Here is a 21,429-nt window from a genome sequence, read left to right on the forward strand (position 1 = left end):
AGACTCTATCGAAGGCTTTCAATATGCCTAGCGCAACAGAGAAAGTTTCATCGAAACGGCTAAGAGAGGATGACCAAGAGTCAGTTAAGAGAGCAAGAAGATCGCCAGTAGAACGCCCCTTGCGGAATCCATACTGGCAATCAGATAGAAGGTTAGAAGTGGAAAGGTGCTTTTGAATCTACCATCTTAAGGATCGATTCAAAAGCTTTAGATAGACAGGAAAGTAAAGCTATAGGATGGTAGTCTGAGGGATTGGAACAGTCACCCTTCTTAGGCACCATGGAGGTAGGATTAGGAGGAGGCGGCGCACAGTGAGAAAAAGTTAAGTAGAGTCTGCCATCTTGGGACTGGCAAGAAGCAAGTGTCGGCCACTCCCAGCCTCACCTAGGCTTAGCTTTGACCTGACTGCGCCATACCTAGATTTCACTATAGACATGAATCACTGCATTCAGTCATTTGTCAAAGCTAATGGGCTGTGTGTGGACGTGCCTCGCGGGCTGCTCACGATGCCAGTGTCCTGTGCTGCATACGGCTGCAGCGCGAGGTTTGATAAGGAAAAATGCCCTACACTTACATTTCACAACTAAGTAATATTAGGAGTAATCTAAAACTAAACTGAGGTGAAGATAAACTACACAGTAACTGATAAATGGAGTAAGATTTCATTATTAAACGACAGACTTCAGCCTACTGAGTGTGGTGTTATAGCTTCTTATTAGGTATTATGGAATGAAATCTTCTTAAAAGTAGTTGTCTTAGCAATGGTGAATATAGATAAAAAAAATAAACTTCTATCGTCAATATAGGTATTCCTTAACACATTATAAAATCTTAGTTATATGTGACAAGTGAAAGTTGATCCTTCACTCACTAGTTAAAGTAAAGGACAGAGGAAACTTGGTATATCCTTCTGATGGTGTTTTTGATATATGTATCACTTCAGAATAACTGTTCAGAGAAAGAGTGTCAAGCAACAATTTAGGGCAGGGGGCTATTAGTAAGTTAGTTATTTCAGTGCTGGCTTATTGCTACCAAAAAAAACATATTCCCCACCATAACTAATCACATGTATGACACAGACCCTCAGGAAAACCATCTGCGTCTGTTAGTTAAGGCAGTTGCTGAGACATATTTGCAGGCACGGTTTAAGTATGATGCTACACAGATAACTAATAAATTAGCAAGTAATGTTAAGGTAAGGAGCCGTCAGTTGTACACCAAACTTATTCATTTCAGTGGCCAATAAATACAAACCAAACCTACTTCCAATTTCTCTTGTTAAATTTAGAATGGATGATTTTATAATAGTGTACTTATAATTATGCACTTTACAATTAACTAATAAATCAAGTGTTATTAGTTCTGCTATGAATATTGATTATCCACAAAAGATATAAAATCAGGGTTTAGGTTACTTGAAAATGGTCGTTAATGCATGTACGGATATTTGTATTTCTAGTATGTAGCTCATCGCACAGAAAATACTTATTTTCGCGCATGAGTACTTGTTTTAATACAATTAAATATTAATTTGAAAAGTACTTGAAATAATAATAAAAATGTCTTAGTCTAAAAGCAAGAAAAAAGTTGTAGTACCTTAACAGATAGTGAAACAATTGATAAAAACATTTAATTAAGCTACTGATACAAAGGGTTGGCACAGCCATCCTGCCAGTCCTGGGCGTTGGCCAGCGCGGGCAAACTGGCTTCACTTTCCTGGGACACCTCACCCAGCTGGTGCCGTCTCCTCCTAATCCTACCTCCATGTTAGGCACAAGCTGTACAAAGGCATACTTCCAGCAGGAAGGAAAGATAGATGTTGACAGGCAGAGACAAAAGAGTTTGGCCAGGCAGGGTGTCAGCACAGAAGCACAGTCTTTAAGTACAATAGGAGGCACTCCATCAGGTCCATAAGCCTTCTGAGTTGAGGCCAGAGAGGGCATAGAAAACATCATTTGGAAGAATCTTAATAACAGGCATAAAGGAGTCAGAGGGGTGATGAGTAGGAGGAATATGCCCAGAATCGTCCAGGGTGGAGTTCTTACAGAAAGTCTGAGCGAAGAGTTCAGCTTTAGAGACAGATGAGACGGCAGTGCTGCCATCAGGGTTAAGGAGAGGAGGGAAAGAGGAAGAAGTGAAATTGAAGGAGATATTTTTGGCTAGATGCCAGAAGTCACAGGAAGAATTAGAAGAAGCAAGGTGTTGACATTTTCTATTAATGAAAGAAGTTTTGGTAAGTCGGAGAATAGATTTGGCATGATTCCGGGCTGAAATGTAAAGATCAAAGTTAGCGGAGTTCAAGGCTCTGGAACCTTTTGTGAGCTGCCTCTATCTTTAATAGCACGAGAACAAGCATGATTAAACCAAGGCTTTTTAGCATGAGGAGTAGAGAAAGTATGTGGAATGTATCCCTCCATTCCAGAGACAATCACCTCTGTGATGCGCTGAGCATACACAGAGGGGTCTCTCTCCAGGAAGCAGTAATCATTCCACGGGAATTCGGAAAAGTGCATCCACAGGTCGTCCCACCGAGCTGAAGCAAAATGCCAGGAGCATCGCCTCTTCGGTGGGTCCAGAGGATGTACAGGAGCGATAGGACAGGATACAGAAATAAGGTTATGATCGAAGGAGCCCAACGGAGAGAACAGTTTGACAGAGTAAGCAGAGGGATTAGAGGTAAGGAAGAGGTCTAGAATGTTGGGCCTGTCTCCAAGACGGTCGGGAATACGAGTAGGGTGCTAAACCAACTGCTCTAAGTCGTTGAGGAGAGCAAAGTTGTAGGCTTGTTCACCAGGCTGGTCAGTGAAAGAGGATGAAAGCCAAAGCTGGTGGTGAACATTGAAATCTCCCAAGATGGATATTTCAGCAAAGGGAGAGTGAGTCAAGATGTGCTCCACTTTAGAGTTCAAATAGTCAAAGAATTTTACATAGTTAGTAGAGTTAGGCAAGAGATAAACAGCACAGATGTATTTAGTAATAGAATGACAATGAAGTCTTAGCCAGATGGTGGAAAATTCAGAAGAGTCAAGGTCGTGGGCACGAGAGCAAGTGATGTTATTGCGCACATAGGCGCAACATCCAGCTTTGGATTGAAATTTAGGATAGAGATAGTAGGAGGGAACAGAGTAGAGGTTGCTGTCAGTAGCCTCAGAAACCTGTGTTTCGGTGAGGAAGAGAAGATGAGGTTTAGAGGAGAAATGGCGTTCCACAGAATGAAAATTAGAACGAAGACCACGAATGTTGCAGAAATTGATAAGGAGGAGGTTTGAGGCGTTATCAGGACACCTCTCAAGTCGGCAGCCAGAAGGGGAGTCCTCCCTGGGGGAATTTATGGACCCCCCCCTAAGCAGGGACTCCAAGGTGGTGTTTTCGTTAGCCAATTTGAATTTTAAATTTTGGGAAAAGGCGTGTGTGTTGTGTGAATGTAGTGTGGTGTAGAAAGAGAGAGGAACTGTCTTTTGAGAGCATGCTGAACTGCTCTCTGGTGTTGATGAGACAAAAGGGAAACGATTAGTGAGGACATGGGAAGGATCTTTGAAGGGCTTCAGCACCCTCCTCGCTTCCCATATATCCTCACCGAGTAGCTCACGCCCATTCGGTAGGTGTCTTCCTACCTCCTCCTTAAGTGGTGGAAATAAAAAAATACAGTCAAGCCTCGGTTTACGAGTTTAATTCGTTCCGGAATTTTGCTCGCACACCAAAACACTCGTAAACCAAAATGAATTTCCCCATTGAAATTAATGTAAATCCCATTAATGCATCTCACATCTCAAAATAATATTTATATAAAAACATTTTACATGTTATTTTTTACAGAATTAAAGTACAGTAAAATCACGAATCTCGATCAATCTCATCTCAATTGCACCATCAAGAACCCACGATTCACATATCTCGATCAAATTACACGAATCTCAATCGCAGATTTTTTCGATTGCTCTCCCACCTTTTGAAAAAGAAGAGATGGAAGAAAAGAAAGAAGTCTTATACAACATGTGGAAAACAAAAATTAGCAAATTGAAAAGCCGGCACTCCTACGGAATCCAGGTCCCGCCTGGCCAGCGCTTGGCTCAGCTGCTACCCGCGGGCTAAAGTTGCCAGTTAGGCATTTTTTGCTGCAGTGTTGTTAGCACGCTGGGCGAACGAGCCATCCTGGTAGCGCTCCCTTCCACATTGTCATACACTCACACACTCTCTAACTCTCTACCATACTTTCTATTGTACTCAAAATCATGCACTCAGGCACTGGCTCTGCCTTCCAGTGCCTGAGTGCATGATTTTGAGTACAATAGAAAGTATCATGCCAATCATGCACAAGCCTCCCAGTGCCTGAGTGCATGATTGAGAGTACAATAAAAAGTATGGTAGAGAGTTAGAGAGTGTGTGAATGACAATGTGGAATGGAAGGGAGCGCTACCAGGATGGCTTGCTCGCCCAGCATGCTAACAACACTGCAACAGAAAATGCCTAACTGGCAACTTTGGCCTGCGGGTAGCAGCTGAGCCAGGCAGCTGAGGCGGGACCTGGATTCCGTAGGAGTGCCGAAAAGCCTATACCCATAATAAACACAGCCACACATACACAAGCCCTAATAAAAATACCGTTTAAGTGGCGCTGATACAAAGGCTATGCCACCGACCCTCATCATCATCATCATCATCAGCCACCTGCCAGCTGTTCAAACCCAGCTCAAGGCTGGTCAAGGTGGTTTGGCTACCTGGATCCCATTCACCATGTTTCCCGCGGCCAATGGAAAGTCCCAGGGGGTGGGTAAGAGCAAGAATGGGGGTCAAGGACCACAACAAGGTGTGAAAAAACCCGGAAGTGAGAAACGTAGTTGATATAGGTTAGTTGGCAAGGCTTTGGTCCCAACTGCATTTTTCACCATAAGAAGTTAACTTCACATCTCGATATTTTGAATCTCGATCAGTATTTTCAGTCCCAATTATGATCAAGATTCGAGATTCTACTGTAATTCTACTAACAAATAGCAATGATAAATAATATGAAACACAAACCAATGTGTTACAATTGTTACGGAGACTCCTACAACTGTTAAATACGCTCAAGGTGTAGGCTTCACCCCAGTGTTTAGCAGCTAGTTTTCCTAGTCTTGAGGCACCGGAACTATGTTCGACCACCATCGTCAAGCGAACCCGACATGTTGTCTGAGATGGAGGGTGAACAGGAGTCAGTCACGTCCAGGAAGGTATACAAGCTGCCGAGCCTCGCCCCCCGTTCCTGTTGCAAGCATAGTATCCACCATTCCTGTTTTCTTCTTTGCAGCACCATCCCTTTTACCCATCTTTCTGGAGGACATTGTTAAAGCACAAAGAACTCTCACTGTAGTGCTGAAAACATGACATGAGCGCACGGATGCTATTTCTACAAGTTTACAATGTGGACTGAGACTAGAGCCATCATCTGGCGGTCAAGAATTACCTTAGACCGAGCAAGAATTAACCCTAAATCTTGCGAAATTCTTGCCTTTCTTGTTCTGGCGCAACAGATTTAAAAAATTCCCCCCAATTCTTGCCAAGAATCTGTGGTCCTGCGCAAGCTGCGGTGGGGCTGGGTACGGCCACTGTCTTGTTGGCCGCACCTCCATAGGCCTATGGCAATGACCATTTCCTGAGCTTCCTATGGGTAACCCTGCCAGGTGAGGGGTGGATATAGAGTTCACAAGATTACTGTTGCACCACAGACCATTGTAACGTATCACTGTAGAATATGTAAGAACTTCCTGGTATGAAAACATCATAGTCATTGTTAGAAACAAGAAAGTGAAACGATGACATTTGTCAATATTTTGTAGAGAAAAAGGATGTTTTAAGAAACTCCGTCACAAGCAATAACGCTAAGTAGCTACTGAAATACTCCAAATGAACTGTAGATCCCGTAACTGTGACTAAATTAACGCAATGAGAAAATGAGAAATAATTTTGGTTCATCCAATCATATGCACAAGATAGAGCACTCTGGCGGATTACAGGAGGTGAAAAACAGTCTCAAGAATGGGGAGTTGTTCAAGAAGGCCATATATCGCGAGATGACACTGCAAACTTGCCACCTTTTCCTTAAAATACGAAACCCCATTTGTTCCGTATTTTCCTGTCTGAATGGTTAAGCAGATAAAATTCAGTATTTTAGAACTGTAGTGAGTGCGTTTTTTGGTGAACCACAAAACCAGCCCATAAAATTATATTTGTCAAGAGCCATCCTGAAACACATGCAAAATATGCTTCGTAACGTCTCTCCCCACTTTCCTTTTGCCTTCACCAGCAGCGGCAGCGGCTGTCAGATATGGCAGGCCAGAGAAATTTTAGGGTTGCCATCCATTCCTTAAAATACAGAATCATTCTGTATTGGAGGATGGGTTTTTGCGCTCCATATTTTTTACATCAAGGTGGCAGCCCTAATTGAGAATCTATTCCCATTGATTTCTGCTTTAAGCACTCTCATCACCCACGCTCATGTCTTCCACTTGTACAAAGAGACACACCAGTTATCATCGAAAGACCGACTTGGTCGGCTCTGCTGACGTAAGCCAATAGAGGCGGTCTATTGGCATCCTCTCCTCCCCCTTCGTGAGCCGTCACCCAGCAAGGGTTTGACATCCCTCCTTGAAGGGATGCACGTGCTTGACCCTGACGGCCTCCATATAGCCTGTGTCCCGACACATGGGGCGGCGACAAATGAAAAAAAAAAAAAAAGAAAGAAAGAAAGAAAGAAAAAGAACTAGGACGCTCGTATACCAAGACATGTTTTGTTGGATTTTTTTTGTTCGTAAATCAAAACGCTCGTAAACTAAGGCACTCACAAACTGAGGTTTGACTGTACATATAATAATACCAACGAACCTAATAAATGTAAGTACAGTAAACTCTCGGTACAACAGACCAGCTTATAACGGATTTCGGATATAACGGACAAGGTCAGAAAATCAGAAATCCATGGAGACTGACCGAGAATAGTTTTTCAACCAATCGTGTATGCATAAAACTTTCTTGTGGTGTAAATAAGTTCTTCATTTGAATACGAACCACAAGGAGGAAAACATTTAATTTCAATGTAGTATTATGGTAAAAGTTTACCATAATACTACATGGAGATTTTAGCAGCACTCTACGGTGAGAAGTATGGCAGCAAGGAGTGCTGAGAACCACTGGGACAACAGGCTGCTAGAAGTGACTCAAGACATTTTTTTCTATCAACACAGAACATCCAGAGCCAGGAAGAGAGGAGGAAAAGGGAGAGACAGGTAACAAGAGGCGTGTATCACTCACGTTTCTGGTTTACCTAAATAAGCTGTGAAAATTATAACATCGGAACAGAGTATTTTAACAGAACATTGCTGGCGATGCTGAACTACAGTGCATGCAAAAATGATCCGAACGCTAGTGTAATTTCATTCATAATCATATGCTTGAGTGTATCGTCCTTCATCCACCATGTCATAGTCTTGATGCCGGAATGGTGTGTCTCTTCCATATTTTTGGCCCCTCTCAAGCATAGCATTCCCACATTCCCTTCGGGTATCTGAAGGATGGATGTCCTACCTATTCGCTCTAGACATTTACCCCATTTTGCATAATTTTACCTTCGAACCCTATCATTTCTTTCTGACTCACAGCATGGGGAAGAACATTACTGCTGCTGAAAAGATGCTTATTCTTCATATGAGTAAGGCAGAGAAGAGCTATGCTAAGATTGAGCATCAGTTGGAGCTCTCCTAGTCGACTGTCATGTTGTGGGTGATACGGGACGAAGGCTGTAAGGAGGGACGCATTCCCCATAGATTTAACCTTTTCATTGCTAAACGCTCACAGCGAGTGTTAGGCGTATTTGATGGTGGCGCTAAACGCTCGCTGCGAGCTCCACCCTCACTCAAATCTCCCGCGTATGAGTGTGTTCCAACACTAATTCTCACAACACAGGATTGCCAATTGAGTGGATTCTTCACTATATTTGGTGGAAAATCATATCAGCCCAGCACAGCAAATCTACGGATGAGTAACTGGTGGATGTTCTTGCCCAATATAGCAGCATTTTTGCATAGCTTTACCTATCACCTGACTCATTCTTTGGCCAAATAGTTGTAAATATTGCAGTTGGCAATACTCCCTTGCCAGAATCTGAAGGAAAGATGTCCGCAGTTCCCTCAATACGGCTGATCATCCCGCATAGACGTAAGTGTTAACATTCAACACTCCCTGAATGTGCATGTACGTTCGCAAGAGAGGCATACATAACCGACTCCTATAGATCTGAACCTCCCCTTTCCAATGGTGTTTTTGGTTTTTAGCTGTGATGAATAGTTTTTGAGATACAGAGGTTAAAAGAGACCCCCCATTGGGCTGCCCGACTGCGCCTGAGGGGATAGTCGCGTTCGCACCACGCGCAAGGAAAGGGTTAAGTCCACTGAGAGTTTGTAAAACCACGAGGACCACTGATCATTTTTTGAGGAAAGAGAAAACCCTTCCACATCAGCCTGAGAATTGAGAATGAGACACGAATGTGTGGTTGGAGATGTGTCTCCGCACTATCCAACACTGGCTCCAGAAGGACCTTGGTTTACCTGCTCGATGTTCTCCTGCAAAACCTCTTCTTACCCAGCTTATGGAGGTGAAAAGGCTTGCTTTTTGCAAACGCTATGCACAGTGGACTGCTGAGGAGTGGTCAAAGGTGACGAATCTGAATTTAAGACCTTCTCCAGCCACAATGACTGTGCGCCACCAGCGAGGGAGTGACAGGCAAGACACTGAAGCATCCTTCCGGAGTGATGGCATGGTTATGCTTCAGTGCCAAGGGGCATGGTGGCATAAATTTTTGGAAGCCAGGTGATAAAATGAACGCAAATACAATGAGATCCTTGAAAACCATTTGATGCCACAAATGGAGATCACAGGCTGCAAGGTCTCCATGTAAAACAATCCCCCGTGCCACAGTGCCCGGAGAACAAAGGAATGGATTGCTTCCAAGGACATGAAACTTCTGGATTCCTCTGACCTCAATCCAATTGAAAAATTATGGAACATCGCAAAAATGAAGCTCCAAAGGAGGGATACATCAAGCATTCCTACCCTCATTGAAGTCAAGAGAGTGTGGGTGATGGACATAGACAAAGAATACTGGAGACAGCCCTTTTTTTCTGTGCCCAAGAGGATCCAGGCTATCTTGAATGCAAAGGGAGAAAACACTAAACACAGATGAAACACATGAATTATACATTATGTTTTTAACATTTTTTTTCTATCCTTTTCTCAATGTTTGTATGAGACTTTGTTGACTGTCCTGGCGTTCAGATAATTTTTGTGGATACTGAACAAAGAACAATAGAGAAAGAGAACTCACGTAAGGAATCACAGGAAAGATAAAGCTGTATGAATGGAGTCAGAAACAGTGGATGGAACTCAATGCCAAAAAATGCCATATAATAAAATTTGAAAGGTGTAAAAAAAAAAAATAAATAAATAAAAAAAAAATGCTTGGGACTTATAATTATGGAGCAACAGTTACACAATGCACCTTGACAGCTCGATCTGGCTGGAAGTCCCAGGTCCTGGAGCGGGAGAGGGCGGGGGTGGAGATGCCCTTGGGGATGTAGATGGACTGCGTGAGTTCGCCAATCTCCTGGAGTGGGCGCTGGATCCCGTCGTAAATGTTCCCCATGATGCCCGGGCCCAGCTCCACCGAGAGGGGCTTGCCGGTCTTCAACACGGGGTCCCCCACGGTCACTCCGGATGTGTCCTCGTAAACCTGTGGAGGTGGTGATGGGGTGAGCCAGACTGTGGTACGCTGCCATATGCACACAACCCAAAACTTTATCACTGGTGTCAATTCTACCCACACAAAGAATGGGAAGTTGTTCTCCAGGAAAGGAAGAATCAATAAGGGATGAACAGACACACTAAACAAGGGGGTGCGTAGACTGTGGTGCACTGCTTTACCGTATGCACACAACCTGAAACCTTATCACTGGTGCCAATTTTACCCACACAAAGAATGGGGAAGTTGGGCTCCAGGACAAGAAAGAAATCGTAAAGGAAGAACATTGAAAGATGCTAAACAAGGCGGTGAACTGGACTGTGGTTGGCTGTGTTTCCCTCAACCACACCACCATAAAACCTATTACTACTAACACCGATTCTTCCTCTACAAAAAGAATAGGGAAAGTTGAGCTCCAGGAAAAGGAAGAAACAATAATGGATGAATGTAAATAGATGCTAAACAAGGGGGTGAACTAGACTGTGGTTTGCTGTCTTTCCCTGTCCACCACTGGAAAACCTATCACTTCTAGTCAGTACCTGGATGGTCGCCATGTCACCCTCCAGACGGATGATCTCTCCCACCAGCTCCTGATGGCCCACACGCACCAGCTCGTACATGGCAGACCCGCTCATGTTCTTGGCCGTCACCACTGTGGGGGAGACGAGGCTGGTGATGGGGTCGGCAGAAGGAATTTAGTGTCATATTCTAATTAAACATTTCAGCACCCAAGTAGGCACATTCAACAAGGCTTTCATAGGAGTTTGGGGTATTTCCCGAGGTACTTTTGTGACCGTAGTGGTAATCTGACCCTTCTTCTGTACCAGGAACCTAAAAAAACACACATGATAACCTGATTGATTCCCTTTTTGGCCTCTGGGAATAGTTGACGTGAGAGGCGGAAGTGTCTTAGAATACCATCCTTAGTGTCCATCATTACCTTAAGTCCTGAATGCACTCACATAATTCAATGCAACCTTCCAGACATCTATCCCCTACTTTCTTATTTTCTATCATTAAGGCGAGAGTCCAGGTAGGAACGGTGTTGCCATATCTCTGGTAAATATCCGTGTATCACTCTGATTTTTATGTTATGAAGTATTGACAACAAGTAGATCAATTTTAGACATTCAGCTCATTCTAGCCCCCAACAGCCCCTTCCGAAACTTACGAGTGTTATTCTGGCATTATTATTGGCCCCACAACTTTCATTTTTTTATGGCTAAGACACGTTATGATGTGCAGTGTTTCTCTGTCATTAGGTTTATTTTTTTATTTTTTATTCTTTTTTTGGATTTTTTTTTCGCTTTTTTGACCAAGAAAACATTAACCCTTTCATTGCTAAGCACTCACAACGAGACTATCCCCTCAGGCACGCTCAGGCACCCCAGAGGCGGAAGGGGATCTCTTTTTAACCGCTGTATCTCAAAAACTATTCATCAAAGCTACAAAACATAAACACCATTGGAAAGAGGAGGCCAAGATCTATAAGATTCGGTTATGTAAGCCTCTCCAGCGAATGTACAGGCATGTTCAGGGTGTTTTTTTTGCTGTGAGTGCGACTGGCACTCGCAGCGAGCTTTTAGCACCACCAACAAGTGACGCTCGTGCTCGCTCTTTTAACCTCTGTATCTCAAAAACTATTCATCACAGCTAAAAAACAAAAACACCATTGGAAAGAGGAGGCCAAGATCTATACGGTTCGGTAATGTAAGCCTCTCCTGCGAAAGTACAGGCACGTTCAGGGGGTGTTGCCTGTGAAGACGTATATTTATATGTGCGCGACGGTCAGCCGTAAGGCAACTACTGTAGATCTCTTGATGATGGGGTGCTGGCAGGGCAGTATTGCCAACTGCAAAGTTTACAACTATTTGGTCAAAATATCAGTCATGTGATAGGTGAAGCTATGCAAAAATGTCGCTATATTGGTCAACAACATCCGCCAGTTGCTCGTCCGTATATTTTCCGCGCTGAGCTGACATGATTTCCCACCAAATTTAGTGAAGGACCCACTCAATTGGTAATCCTGTGTTGTGGGAATTAGTGTTGGAAAACACTCATACGCGGGAGATTTGAGTGCGGGTGGAGCTCACAGCGAGCGTTTAGCACCACCAGCAAATACGGCTAATGCTCGCTGCAAGCGTTTAGCAATGAAAGGGTTAATACAAAATTACTGTTCACATATATAAAAAAAATAGCGACAGACATCGGATGAAAAAACATTCCTCTGACTTTTAGTTTTTGTTTCATTGAAATCAAGCTAAAACTGGCTCCAAAATAGATTTTAGAAGGTGAATAAATTACATTTTGAGATACGGGCCGATAAAGTTTATCAATCAATCTCACACCTGTTATAACACACTGGGAAGTGGTTTCAGGTAAACTATGTGTTTTTTTATGATCTACAATCTGATAATACATTCAGATGTATTTCCAAGCATATCAAGCTCCTAGTCCCCCTCCCCCTGCCCTTCCTAAAGGCAAGGTATTATCTCGTCAAGCGAGGGGTATCAGAGTTGCAGGAGCATGAGGTGGTGGTGGTGTCAGGTTCAAACGCTGTCTTTTTGCATCCTTGCTCTTCTTCCAGGCATCCCTCCTCTGCTTGATATTTTTGGACACCCGTCCCATGGCAGACAGCAGGCAAAAAGCAGGATACAGTGGATAAATAACATGCGGTGTAGTGGTATCGAATATCGGCAAGTGAAAGGCGGGCAGCATCAGTTCCCTTTCAGAGCTACACAGGCACTTATTTCATTGTGTAGTGTGTACCGTTCCCAGCCATCGGCCCGCGCTCTCGCACTCAGCTGGGGTTGCAAGACTTTCTTAGAAATCAACAGATGTATGCTAACTTTGCTGGGGGTTTTCTTATATAAACGTTTTAGTATAACTTTCTACAAATAACAAAACATGTTGAATCGGTATAGGGGGGGGGGGGAACCACTAATAACTAAGGAACCATAGGGAATTTGACCTAAAACCTTTGGAGACATACTCAAAGATTTTTTTGTCAACCTGCAACCCGGACGCTCACCTTAACGCAGCAGCTACTAAGTCATGGTTGCTGTGTGCTCAATCTGCCCATCTACTTAGCTCTGATGTCCTAATGTCTTCAGTAACTCCCGTTGAAGAAGTCTGCAGCCCTCCCTGTTCATGCCTTCCCTTCCTGCACCAATGCACCAACAAGCATCACTTACCAGGCCCTGACACGCCCCACACACTGCCCAGGGAACTCTCCTGCTCGGCGTCCCTCAGCTTCGGCAGCTTGCTCGCTAAATCCATCCCTCCTGCCTGCAATGGAAGGAAGAGAAGGTGAGGGTTAGGTGACGTCAGGTGTAGTTTTGTTGAGTTTATGTTTAGGAAAGGAAGGTGAGGGTTAGGGGACATTGGGTGTAGTTGTGTTATGTTTGTTATTTTTTTTTTCGGGGGGGGGGCACTGAAAAGACAGCATGGGGGAAGGTGTTTGATCAGGAGAGTAATGAAGAGTTAAAGTAAGGTTAGACAGAATGGAGGAAGTTGTTAAGATTATGATTAGGAAAGGAAGGTGAGGGTTAGGGGACGTCAGGAGCAGTTTCGTCGACTTTGTTTGTTATTTTTTTCTCTTTTCTTTTATGGCACTGAAAACAGAAGGGGGAAAGTTGTTTAAGAAAGGAAGGTGAGGGTTAGGGGACATCAGGTGAAGTTACACTGAGATGAAGTTTATTTTCTTTCTCTTTTCTTGGCACTGGAAAAAAGAGAAAGGGGAAAGTTGTTTGATCAGGAAAAGAAAGAAAAGTAGAAGTAAGGACTGCAGGGTTAGACGAGAAATGGAAGTTGTTGGACTGTGAAAGAACAGAGTAGCTAGGCTTGGATAGACAGGGTTGACTTGCTTTTGTGCTTAAACTCTGTGGCCTGGCAAAAAGAAACACACCAGGGGATCAAATTTCACACTCATTCTTGCACTCTATCTCCATTCACTTCTCCCTGCTTCTATGCCCTTCTCCCTCCTCTCTCTCTTTCCTATCTCTAAAACTTCCTCTATCCCCTCTTTCTACTCTGCATATGTCCTCCACTCCCTTTCTCCCTCCTCTTTTGTTCTCCCTTCTTCCTCCTTCCATCTCTCTCTCTTCCATTAGTTTTCCTTGATCATCTCTTTCTCTTCCAACTTCATGGTTTCATTCTTGCATATTTCCGACACTTTATCTCTCCCTCCTCCTTGTTAACATGTCCTTTTTTCCTTCCCCTTCACCCTCCTCTCTCTCCCTTCTCTAAGCCTTCCTCTATGTCCTCTTTCTACTCTGTTTTCATCCCTGTACATCTCCACTTCCCCCTCTCCCTTCTCTAAGCCTTCCTCTATGTCCTCTTTCTACTCTGTTTTCATCCCTGTACATCTCCAGTTCCTCCTCTCCCTTCTCTAAGCCTTCCTCTAAGTCCTCTTTCTACTCTGTTTTCATCCCTGTACATCTCCACTTCCCCCTCTCCCTTCTCTAAGCCTTCCTCTAAGTCCTCTTTCTACTCTGTTTTCATCCCTGTACATCTCCACTTCCCCCTCTCCCTTCTCTAAGCCTTCCTCTAAGTCCTCTTTCTACTCTGTTTTCATCCCTGTACATCTCCACTTCCCCCTCTCCCTTCTCTAAGCCTTCCTCTATGTCCTCTTTCTACTCTGTTTTCATCCCTGTACATCTCCACTTCCCCCTCTCCCTTCTCTAAGCCTTCCTCTATGTCCTCTTTCTACTCTGTTTTCATCCCTGTACATCTCCACTTCCCCCTCTCCCTTCTCTAAGCCTTCCTCTAAGTCCTCTTTCTACTCTGTTTTCATCCCTGTACATCTCCACTTCCCCCTCTCCCTTCTCTAAGCCTTCCTCTAAGTCCTCTTTCTACTCTGTTTTCATCCCTGTACATCTCCACTTCCCCCTCTCCCTTCTCTAAGCCTTCCTCTAGCTCCTCTTTCTACTCTGTTTTCATCCCTGTACATCTCCACTTCCCCCTCTCCCTTCTCTAAGCCTTCCTCTAAGTCCTCTTTCTACTCTGTTTTCATCCCTGTACATCTCCACTTCCCCCTCTCCCTTCTCTAAGCCTTCCTCTAAGTCCTCTTTCTACTCTGTTTTCATCCCTGTACATCTCCACTTCCCCCTCTCCCTTCTCTAAGCCTTCCTCTAAGTCCTCTTTCTACTCTGTTTTCATCCCTGTACATCTCCACTTCCCCCTCTCCCTTCTCTAAGCCTTCCTCTAGCTCCTCTTTCTACCCTAACATCATGCTCTCATCCTGCTAATTTCCACTACTCTCCTTCTCCCTCTTCTAAGTTGACTGATTAGAAAAACTTGGTGAAAATATCAGTCTATCGCCAGTCAAATAGTTCACAACAATTTCTAAACTAACATATCTGCACCTCAACTAAATGGATTGCAACCCAACACCGTAACACAATAATGGCAAGACCAAGACTGAGACTGCACACTACTCGCCAAACAGCTCGGAGGCAGGGTAGGGTTGTGTTAGGGTATTTCTTTATATTTTGTTACTGTAAATTGTCTGCCAAGTTCAATCATGTGGCCAAAGAGCAAGGAAGGCACTGCGATATCCAATTCAAGGTGCAGGCCACAGACTGAACCAAAGAACATGGAAAGAGGGAAGCTGAGCAGTACTTGATTCCAGTACTTAATGTATAAATGTGTCACAAAGAATATATTTCCCCCCACCAAACTACTAAAGAATCACTTGAAACAAATATATGATGGTTCATAGTATTAAAAAATAAATAAATAAATAAATAAATAAAAATATCTTCTTTTCGGATAAGTTGCGATTTGCGGTGCTGCGTCCTATACACTAGCAAATACAATCAAAGTAATTTGCAATACAGCACAGACACTATAAATCAAACCTCTATATTCTGGATATCGGGTAAATAGAACTCTCTCTTTTTCATCCAGGGATACGGACATACACCCACAAATCAAACCAAAATCCTGGATGTATGGCACCTCTCCTCAAGCGTCTGGATGCTTTGTGCGTCAGACGAAGACCTGGTTTATAGTGAGGAATGTTGCGCAAGTCTGGACTGCATCATTTCAAAACAAAGGGCGTCAGGCTCTCACCACGTGCTGCCCCTCCTCAACCTTCACTGGCTCGGGGCAAGAGGAACACAACTGCTCAGTGGTTGATTTTAACTTTTAACTGTAGTGATACATGCAGGGAATAGTTCAATTAAACTTCTATTCAACAGTAATTTGAATGCGCCGGATGCAACTCCTTACTCAGTCACCCGAGAGTAGCTTCCCAATACACATTTCAAGCCTCATACTTTGCATTGCCCACAGCTACACCACCACCACCCTCACTGCCTCACCACCACCCTCACTGCCATCGGGTGGGCGAGGCAACATGTACCCCACTGTATGCCCTCACTGGCTAACTGATTGAATAACCTACAGACAGCAACTTATTTCCCGTAACATTCTGCCAGAAGGACCAGGAGTCTACGCTGCCAATCAAAGGGGCGCCAACACGTCTTGATTTTATTTACAAGACTTTTGACCTCCCCAAAAACATTGCATATAATTGCTTCATTTTAGCCGGACCGCACGAGTGGAATGTGTGGCTTTAGGGCCATACTTTCAAACATTTCCAGGCTTACATGACCACATTTACTAGGACTTTTGTAGAGGTTAAGCTAGTACTTCCAAGGGTAGTTTTATGAGCCTGGTGCTAGTTTGACAAAGCCTCTGCACCATGAATGTGAAAGACACTCACTGGAACCCAACTAGTCTCCTTTGTGACCTTTGGAAATATTTGTCATGAGAGTCGAACACATCTGAGGATACACGCTTTGGGCTACAGTTCCCGGGTCACAGCCTTCCCCGCCACCCAGTTGTATGTCCGTGGATACATATGTAGTGACCAACCTTTTAAGAGGAGAGCATTGAGACACCTCCCCACACGATACTGACTTCTCTTGTGGCCAATCTTTATTATAGGGGCAGTAATTAGCAGGCTTTTATTTTTCCCTTAAGGGGAGGCAGTGCCAAAAATGGGTATTTATCACTATTTCAGCCAAATTTTAAAAATTACTCCAAAAAATAGCTGAGCATGTCACACATTCCCTGTGAAAGTTTGGCAGCTGTATGATAATTTTTTCCCTTTCAAATAATTTGATATGTATTACTAACTTCGTGGTCCCCTCCCTGCAGAAACCTCCGTTTTCTGTAGAATACTCGTATAGGTTACATTTTGCCTTCTTTTGTCCAAAATTTCCACTTCTTTTACAAAAAGCATGTCATCATTCATCTGGCAAAATTCTAGTGGCAACCAGCAAGCCTCGGAGAGTGTGGTTGAGTAAATCAGTCAATCAGTTACTTAGTGCGTCGTGAGCGCTTCTCAGAGGTACATTTGTACTTGTACTTTGGCAAGTTTGGACACCTAGGAAAAGAAAAGAAGGCCAAAAGAGAAAAAAGTGATGAAGAAGTAACAGGAGGTATCCACAAAACACTACAGCCCAGGAGATTTTTAGTGTACACACACACACACTGGTGCCAATTATGATTAATTTTTTTTATATCATTCATTGTCATTCATAAATATAACTGCATAGGTATCTAAGTTGTATTTTACCACTGTAAGATCCTCCAAAAATCATAACTTTGTACGCTAACTGCATTTACACACAAAGTAGCACATATCTCAAAAGTGCATTGTTTATACTTTGGAGAATAATAACTCCGTTAGTTGTGAAGAAAATAAAAAACTCAAACATCAGCTGAAAGACGAGTGGATGGTAAAAAAATTGTCCATCAGGTTTTTTTTATAAACATAAAAACACTGCTGATAAGATTTATTGAAGGTAAAAAAAGTGGTAGAATTATGGGACACATCAAATGGCGATTTTGGTAAAAAAAAAATTGCGCAGGAACAGTCAGACATATTAAAAATTTGATCGGACAATTTTTAACTAGTGGTGCCATGAGTAAAACTACCCAATATCGTACATATTGAGTGAACATGCTGGCCCTCATTAACATTTTTAGCTCTGCTTTTATTACAAGTAATAAATTTCATTTGTAATTTTTTTTCGTACAGAAGAAAGAAAGCTATTATGCTGATACATGACTTACCTAAGTCTTCAAGGAAAAAAATACCTTAGAACAATTGAAATAAAATGAATGTACCCTCCACTAATACTAGGCGGCACTTTCCCTTAACCCCTTCAATACGATGACGCCTACGTAGGCGTCATATTTCTATTCTGTTTCTTCTTCTATTGAGTTGTCCCGTACTTTGTGTTGGTTACTAAGTAAAGACGCCGTATGCTGTCCTTGAAATCCTATTGCTCCTCCCACCAATCACAAAAAATGAGCTACAGTATGCACCGCCTTCTTCCCGCCTTGTGTCTAAAATTAGGAAGTCTCATTGGCTGTCTCTCTCTCTCTCTCTCTCAGACACCAAGGCGCCGACACCATCACGTCTCGCCCACCTCTCTCTCTCTCTCTCTCTCTCTCTCTCTCTCTCCCAGACACCAAGGTGCCAACACCACCACTCCTTGCCTTTTGACGTGACCGTGACATGTTGACTGAAAATTAGCAGCATAATATACAGAGGCGACAAGCAGATACATGCCGGCTCAGGATTCCCGCGCGCTACCGCGCGCGGCCGAACACGCCGTATATCAGCCAGGCGGGCTTTTGGAACATCCGGCGCAAAGGGGTTAACCCTTTCATTGCTAAACGCTCACAGCGAGCGTTAGGCATATTTGCTGGTGGTGCTAAACACTCGCTGCGAGCTCCAGCCGCACTCAAATCTCTCACGAATGAGTGTTTCAACAATATTTCTCACAACACAGGATTGCCAATTGAGTGGGTTCTTCACTAAATTTGGTGAAAAATCATATCAGCCCAGCATGGAAAATCTACGAACGAGCAACTGGTGGATGTTGTTGACCAATATAGCGATATTTTTGCATAGCTTCACCTATCACATGACTGATATTTTGACCAAATAGTTGTAAATTTTGCAGTTGGCAATACTGCCCTGCCAGCACCCCATCATCAAGAGATCTAGTCAGTAGTTGCCTTACGGCTGACCGTCGCGCACGTATAAATGTACATCTTCACAGACAACACCCCCTGAACGTGCCTGTACATTCACAGGAGAAGCTTACATTACCAAATCGTATAGATTTTGGCCTCTTCTTTCCAATGGTGTTGTTTTTTTTAGCTGTGATGAAGTTTTTGAGATACAGAGGTTAAAAGAGCGTGCTCACTGCGAGCACCAGTCGCACTCACAGCAAAAAACACCCCCTGAACATGCCTGTACGTTCGCAGGAGAGGCTTACATAACCAAATCTTATAGATCTTGGCTTCCTCTTTCCAATGGTGTTTTTGTTTTGTAGCTGTGATGAATAGTTTTTGAGATACAGCGGTTAAAGATCCCTTTCCCCGCTGGGGTGCCCAAGCGCGCCTGAGGGGATAGTCTCGTTGCGAGCACTTAGCAAATAAAGGGTTAAGCTGCTTCCTTTATTGTAAAACAAAAAAAAAATGATGCGGAAAGCCTTTTGCCAACTGGTTAAGTAGTTTTTCCGTCTAGCCGGTCATGGGTTTGATCCCCAGTGCCGGTAGAACCCTTTGCCAGGTCTGGATTAACTTCCAGTGTGTCTCATGACCCACACAGTGATCTAAGCATGGGAAACCCAGGAGGTCCTGGTGCCAAATGTGGGGCTGCAGGAACACCCCGGCTGAGGAGAGGGGGGTGTGCTATGTGGGGGGCACACAGAGGCACCTATTTTCAAACGTCTCGGCGCCTCAGTTCACCTGTTTGAAAAGCCTCTCGGTACAAGTTGCCGGGGTTTTCATGGAGTGTTTGGTGATGCTGGTGATAGTTTTACACAACTTCTGAACTTTCAACAAGAAAGTAGGCCTTGGGAAATAGTTGATGTGAGAGGCGGACACATCTGAGGGCTGTGTTCGGGGATTATTGAGGAGAGGGTAGCCTACTAATTTTGAGACACTGACTGCTTATCTCTAGATAAAATATGATGCTTTTCGTTATGGAGACTATTTTTTTTCGGAAATCACCTAATGACTGACCTTTACTGCCTGTTGTGCACTCGCCGCCGCTCACTGCCACCTGTGAAGTGGACCTTCCCTGCTGCCACCCATTACCACCGACCCGTGTAGTGGACCACCCTGCCCTGTCTTGTTACCTCCGACCCACATAGTGAACCACCCCTGCTGCCACCCTGCCCTGCCTTGTTACCTCCGACCCACATAGTGAACCACCCCTGCTGCCACCCTGCCCTGTCTTGTTACCTCCAACCTACATAGTGAGCCACCCCTGCTGCCACCCTGCCCTGCCTTGTTACCTCCGACCCACGTAGTGAACCACCCCTGCTGCCACCCATTACCACCGACCTGTGTAGTGGACTACTCCTGCCGCCGCCCTGCCCCGTCCCGTGCCACATATTTCCACCAGCCACACCGCGTGCTTAATAAATTTAAACTAACATAACCTACCTAATAGGGGGGGGGGGGGGGCCTTTGATCCTCTCGACCCCCTTAATAAGGAGTCTCCGTCCCCACAACCCCCCTTCTCTTTTCTGGTAGTTATTTGTTACTTCACTGCATTCAGGGACCAAAAAAGAATACGTAGTGTAAGTATAGATTTGGCAAGGGGTGGCTGCCCTCTCGGCAATATTATCTGCAGTTTCATGACCCTGGTGGCGGCGTGACCCTAGAAACATGACCATACAAACAGGGATGTGACAAAACACCCAAACAAGACACACTTTCACAGTCGTGGATGCACGGACTCCCTCCTAGCACACACGGTTACATCCACAGCAGCCTTCATGACATGACGAACACAACACACTGGTGAGCCTGGCGGCGGGCGGCGGCCACAGGCACACCCCGCGGGTCTTGCTTTAAGGTCTTATTGGTAGGTCTAAGGGAAGGATCAGCTGTTTGCCTCCCAGCCCGTCCCCCTCACACAAAACCCTCCATATTTCCCTTATTACAGCCAGGCCGCGGCGGAACCCTGAACGCAATGAAGGCCGTGCCCGTGCCTCCAATACATTACCATGGCGTCGGGTGTTGGCGCGGAGTTCTCTCGGAAAATGGAAAAATGTGTAGGTGACAGCCGCTCTTCGATCTGCCTTGTGACGGGAGCCTGTGTGGGGCGGGGGGCGGGGGGAGCGGGGCATGTACACAAACCTTTATTCTCCTTTATTTCTATTTCTTGAGACCTGGTTTGTATTTTCCAGACCTTCCGTGACGATTTTGAGGCCTATGTGATTTTTTGGCGTTTCAAAAAAGGCTATTTGAGGAGAAAAATAGGCCTGTGACGTCATCGATTCTCCGTGATGTCATCAAATCACATGAGGAGCAGCACGTGTCTCTATGTATGGAGTAGAGGCGCCATGAAAGCCTCGTGACATATCACTTGAGACTCATTTCACCCGTATTTAAGTCCGTATGGGTCTGTTTATTGATTGTCACATAGATTCCCCCATCTTTATAGTATTTCTGGTGAGCCAAAGTGTAAATTTCATTATCGTAACTAAACCTTCATCAGTCGGAGTAGAAAGATGGCCGTCGGTGCACAATCCTGACGTCACTGGAGAAGGATGACTGGATAGCATACATAAAAAAAACTCATTGCACTCAACACAGACTCTGAAGACGAGCACTTCA

At 44.2% G+C, this 21,429-nt stretch overlaps 1 protein-coding gene across 1 annotated transcript in view; it reads right to left on the reverse strand.

Moving 5' to 3' along the window:
- Nucleotides 1-20,918, reverse strand: part of LOC126996790 (V-type proton ATPase catalytic subunit A-like) — a 39,542-nt gene extending 18,624 nt beyond the window's left edge. The window contains exons 1-4 of the mRNA XM_050857654.1: nucleotides 20,816-20,918; nucleotides 12,963-13,056; nucleotides 10,308-10,420; nucleotides 9,529-9,759 (exon numbers count right to left, since the gene is read on the reverse strand). Coding sequence (XP_050713611.1) covers nucleotides 9,529-9,759; nucleotides 10,308-10,420; nucleotides 12,963-13,056; nucleotides 20,816-20,818 — 441 coding nt within the window. The 5' untranslated portion in view covers nucleotides 20,819-20,918. The remainder of the gene's footprint in view (nucleotides 1-9,528; nucleotides 9,760-10,307; nucleotides 10,421-12,962; nucleotides 13,057-20,815) is intronic.
- Between the last annotated feature and the right edge of the window lie 511 nt (nucleotides 20,919-21,429).

The sequence above is a fragment of the Eriocheir sinensis genome, chromosome 11 (assembly GCF_024679095.1).
Source record: "Eriocheir sinensis breed Jianghai 21 chromosome 11, ASM2467909v1, whole genome shotgun sequence".
Classification (NCBI taxonomy): domain Eukaryota; kingdom Metazoa; phylum Arthropoda; class Malacostraca; order Decapoda; family Varunidae; genus Eriocheir; species Eriocheir sinensis.